At 55.6% G+C, this 5,169-nt stretch overlaps 1 protein-coding gene across 2 annotated transcripts; it reads right to left on the bottom strand.

The window, feature by feature from the left end:
- Positions 1 to 3,130: 3,130 nt before the first annotated feature.
- Positions 3,131 to 4,498, bottom strand: Sox21 (SRY-box transcription factor 21). Of its 2 annotated transcripts, XM_090341699.1 has the most exons (2): positions 3,525 to 4,498; positions 3,131 to 3,458 (listed from the first exon to the last, which is right to left on the bottom strand). In XM_090341699.1, exons 1-2 carry the CDS (start codon positions 3,959 to 3,961, stop codon positions 3,131 to 3,133), a joined length of 765 nt encoding a protein of 254 aa, XP_090197825.1. In that variant the 5' UTR covers positions 3,962 to 4,498. The 2 variants fall into 2 exon arrangements, with proteins under 2 accessions (XP_090197825.1, XP_090197824.1); XM_090341698.1 differs by having other exon boundaries at positions 3,131 to 4,498.
- Between the last annotated feature and the right edge of the window lie 671 nt (positions 4,499 to 5,169).

Genomic DNA, 5,169 nt, shown 5'->3' with positions numbered 1-5,169 from the left:
AGTGGGGGGGGGTGTCTCTGAACGCACTCAAAACTCAGTCACAATCCGTGGGTGAACTGACCCTGGCTCCCCTCCCCTTACTCGCCTTTCTAGTCCTCCTCTTATTCATCAAGTCTGGGGAGTGTTTCTCCCAGAAAACGCAGATCTTTGGGAAAAGGAGAAGGGGGGGGGGGAGGGCGGGAGAATCTCCCAGGCAGTGGGGCCCAAGCTGGAAGGCTCAGGGAGGTAGCTAAGATTTAGGGCTGGGGTGATTTCCAGAGAGCCGCAGGAAGTTCCGTGTAGAGAAGTGATGGGTTGGTACAAAAGGGAAAGACGAAGCTTTGAAAGGATTTAATTAACCGTGTCAGGGATAATTACCCCTGGACAGTCCAAATTAGTTTTGCATAATCGCTCAGAACCTTATGAATTAACTTATAATATTGCAAAGAGCTCGGAGAATAACAGGAGGGGATCGTTTTAATTAGTGAATCAGGGTCAAATCAGCAGCGTCTGTTTCTCACATTTCCAAAACTTTTCACGGTTTTTTTTTCTTTTAAAAATATTATTCTATTGGGAGGAAACAATGACTTTAAAGACAGGTTGCCTTTAAAGACATGCCCCTCCTGGGATGGCTTCTGTCTGCGGGGACATAGTTTAAGACTTGTTTATGGTATCTTGAGACTTTCTACATTTGGGCTGGGAGGGTACGAGGGGGGAATCTTCCTGTAACCAATTTACTTTTCTGGTTATTTTCCTTGGTGCTCTATCATTTCTTTCCTAAAAGTAAGATCGTTTAAGGTGTTAAACTTTTCTCCAGTGAGACTTAGCTAGTCCTGGAAATGCAACCTTCTCCATCAGAATTTGCTACATCGCACTTTTACTTAAGTGCCATCCCCATGTCAGAATAAGGCCCCAGAGGGAGCAAAAGTTGTCTATTTCTGTTGGCAGAGATTTCCCTTCCAAATAAAACCGTAAGATAGAAAGAAGGAATACCCTGAAGATATGTGAACAAATTACACTGATTTAAGTGGCAGGGCTTTTCTGCTAACAAGATAAAGTGGTCGAGCAACTTTCTCTTCTGAAAATGTTACTGGAAACTGATGAAATGCTTTGAAGAGTCTGGATGTTTTCAATAGGCCCTGTTCTACTGGTTCGTGAATGTTTTTTACTCCCCCCCCCCAACCTCTCTAAAGATAATGCAACTACTTGGGTTTGTTTTTTATCTTCTTTCCTATTCACGATTAAAAATGTGATAAATCAGGTTTTTGGCTCTGAATAACAATGGCTTGATTTAGATTTCCTAGTAAATCTATTCAAAAGCTAAACAAAGCCTGCCTTTAAAGGATACCTTACACCTCACCTGGACCAGGCACGTAAGGGCAGTTCAGATAAAAATCTTGTTAGGAACTCAACAAGAAATAGAGGATTTTCTCTTTTCCCTGGCTCAGGCTTTATTTAAACTCTTTGTTCAAAAAAAATGAACAGAGTGATAGTTGGATTCTAATTTACAGATATAGCTTAGACGCATCTAATATTAAATTAGAAGATCACACAAGGAAACCATTTACACATAAGAGTTAAAACCAATATTTTAAACTTTTTAAAACTTTATATTACATAAAGCCAAAATGAAACTAAATACAAGTTAGGCAACGTCATTCACAAACATTAGTCAAAATATATACATTTAAAAAAGAAATAAACAAAAGCTATCAGTGAGGAAGTTTCTTTCTAGGATGTGCTTTATCATAATTTGGAAATGAATTGCGGGCAACCTAAAAAAGGAGAAGGAGAAAGAGGAGGAGGAGGAGGAGGAGGAGGAGAAGAAGAAGAAGAAGAAGAAGAAGAAGAAGAAGAAGAAGAAGAAGAAGAAGAAGAAGAGGAAGCAGCAGCAGCAGCTTGTACAGAAGGGAACTCCAGGTGGTGGAGAAATGAGACCAAAAAAATAAAAGGCATTTGTCAAGTCAATCCTGTGCTTCCTTCAGTTTTGCTAAGTAATAAATATATAATTACCACTCAGACAAAAAGTCTGACTTAAACTTACACAAAACTGCGATTCTTGAAGTAGTCCCGCAATTTCTAAAAATTAACTTGGACATTTGTCAAAAATGTTTTGGGGTCTAAAGTCGAGTCCAATTTAAGAGCAACAAAAATAAAATATTTTCTAAGACTGTATGTTTTCACCGATATACACACGTTTATAATCTTAAAAATGAACTCAGCGCGGAGGGGCGGGCAGGGAAGGGCTACCATGCCTTTCTTTCCCTCTTTCTGTTCAACTGTGTCAAAAATCCAAGCCAGAGGTTTCAGGGAGACTTCCAACAGATTTTTTTTTTTAAAGGGGAGAAAATCCAACTGACAACTTCCCTCTCACACGCACCTCTTTGCATTTCTCGTTCTGATTTGCATATGGCTTGATAAAAAGAATTCCTGATCACCCCACATACAAAAGGCCAGATTTGAGCTGGTCCCTAGTCTAGCATGGACCCGGGTTGGGGAGGAGGCGGGGGGGGGGGGTTTAAGGAAAGGGGGAGGATTCTGCTTAAAAGAGAACAGATCTGCAAAATTTCAAATAGTACAAATAGGGAGCAAGGTTGCAAGGCGGCTCAGAGAAAACGACGGAGCCAGGTCACCGGCTCGACCCCCGGTGCCAGCCATTTTCAGACCTAACCTCGGGATCGCTGCGCTCAGAACCCAGGCCGGAGGAGGGTGGTGGTGGTGGAGAGAGCAGGGGAGGAAAGGCCATGAGAAACCAAAGTCAAAAATCCACAGTAAAATTCCCCAAAACAAACAACTGAAGAAGCCCAAACACGTCCAAAGAGGAAGGGGGAAAAACAACAACAAAAAGTTACTCCTCCACCTCGGTGGGTTCAAAACGCAACAGGTTCCGAAGTGCAAAGCCAACCTCACACCGCGGCGGCCCGGGAAGCGAGGGGCGGAAACGCGGGTGGCCGGACGACCGTGTGCGTTTCCCCGCGCACACGCGCCCGCGCCCCGCCCGGCCTCCCAGCCGGGCACCTACACAGCCTATGTACAGACGAGCCGGGCCCCCGCTCCCCGGCGGCGGGAGGGCGCCCCGGGAGCCGCGGAGGTCGTACCTATACATATGTACACGAGTGCCCGCCGGTCCTCGGGCGGCGGCCCCGCGGGGTCATAGCGCGGCGGCGTAGGCCGCCGGGTAGGGGTCCAGCTGCGGCTTGCCCATGCCCGGCAGCAGGATATAGGCGAGCGGCGGCTGCAGCCCGGGGCTGGGCCACGCGCTGCAGTTGCACGGGATCATGTAACCCGGGTTCCCCGGGCTGGGGTGCGAGTGCGTGTGCCCCCCGGCGGCCGCGGCCGCCGCTGCAGCCGCCGCGGCCGCCCCGTGGAAGGCGCCGGCGCCCGCGCTCGGGTAGCCCAGCGACGAGGCGTAGGGCAGGCCGGACGACGACGACGAGATCTCTGCCATCTTGGAACCCAGGTCGAGCAGCGAGTACGGGCTGCCCGCGGCGGCGGCGGCCGCGGCGGCGGCGGCGGCGGCGGCCGACTGCGGGAAGAAGACGCGCGCGGCGGCGGCGGCGGCGGCGGCGGCCGCCTTCTCCGGGTTGGCGAGCAGCGACTCCGGGACCAGGCCGCCGCCCGCGCCCGCGTGCAGCCCGGCTCCCGCCTTGAGCGCGGGGTGCTCGGCGTCGGCTACGCCGCCCAGGCCGTAGGGCACCGGGAAGGCGAACTTGTCCTTCTTGAGCAGCGTCTTGGGCTTGCGCCGCGGCCGGTACTTGTAGTCGGGGTGCTCCTTCATGTGCATGGCGCGCAGGCGCTTCGCCTCGTCGATGAACGGCCGCTTCTCCGCCTCGGTCAGCAGCTTCCACTCGGCGCCCAGCCGCTTGCTGATCTCCGAGTTGTGCATCTTGGGGTTCTCCTGGGCCATCTTCCGTCGCTGCGCCCGGGACCAGACCATGAAGGCGTTCATGGGCCGCTTGACGTGGTCCACCGGCTTGGACATGCTCTCGCCGTGCCGGGGCTGCAGCCCGCCGCCGCCGGGGCCCTGGCCCTCGCCCTCGGCCCGGAGGAAATCAATGTTGGCGGCCCGCGGGGCCCCGCTCGGCCGGCTGCCGGGCGCCCTGGCGTCGAGCCCGCGCGGGAGGAGGAGGAGGAGGAGGCGGCCGGGGGACCGGCCCAGGGCCGCGGCGCTCCGCTCCGGGGCCGCCTGGGCTTTCTCCCCGCCCCGAGCGCACGGGAAGAGAAGGAAAAAGGAAAAGGGAAAATCCTGGCCGGGACGCCGGAACTTCGGGGCCCCGCGGTGGGTGGCGGTGGGTGGCCTTCTGCTGCCCTTTCTCCTTTTTGTCCTTTCTCTCTGGTCGCGGCGATCCCCGCAGGTAGCGGCTGCCGGGCCCGGCGGCTCACCCCCTCCCCGTCGGTCTTCGATCTCTCAAATGCAAAGCAACCCCGAAAAAAAGTTGCGTGGCGGAGGCTCCACCAAGTTGAGCCGGGGAGCCCGGCGCCGCGTGCTGCCAAAGGGACTCTGGGCGGCTGGAGTGTTTGGGTTCTCCTGGGTGACTTTCTCATTTGACAGAAGCAGGATGGGGGTGGGGAGGAGGGGGGTGGCCCCGGGGAGGGGGAGGAGGGGGGTGGAGGAGGAGGAGGGGGCGCGGAGGAGGGTCCGGGCGCGCCCCGGGACCGCGGCGCCCCGCACCGCACCTCACCGCGGCGGATATAAATGCAAATACAGGAGCGTCTTCCGTTCTTCTGGGTTCGGGGCCGGGTGCGCGCGCGGGGATCCCCTCGGTCGGCTGGGATACTGGTGGGGGGGTGTCCCCCCCTGCACCTGCCTCTTGAGGCTTCCTCTCGGGTCTTCGCGCAGGAGAGAAGAGGGGAGAGATCGGAGGGAGCGTGAGCAAGCCCGGGATCCCGCGGCTTCACAGGAGACTCTCCCCGCTCGCCGAGGCGCCGCGCCGGGCTGTCCGCTGGGCCATGGGGCTCCGAGCCCCTCCAGGCGCGCGGGGTGGCTCCGGCTCCGCGACGCGCCGCTATCTGGAGAGTTAATCCGGCCGGGGCTAGTGTCCTCTCCGGGCTCCCCTCGCCAACCTTCCCGGGACTTGGCGACTAACTTTCGCCCAAGTTTGCCGGCGCGGCCGCGCCCCTCTCGGCGCGCTCACCCAGCCTCAGTGCGGCCACGAACGCGCCGTGAGCCGGGGCCCGGTCTCGGCGATC

Source organism: Megascapheus bottae, chromosome 11 (assembly GCF_031878675.1).
Source record: "Megascapheus bottae isolate mThoBot1 chromosome 11, mThoBot2.hap1, whole genome shotgun sequence".
Taxonomy (NCBI): domain Eukaryota; kingdom Metazoa; phylum Chordata; class Mammalia; order Rodentia; family Geomyidae; genus Megascapheus; species Megascapheus bottae.
This window is presented reverse-complemented; position numbering and strand designations above follow the sequence as displayed.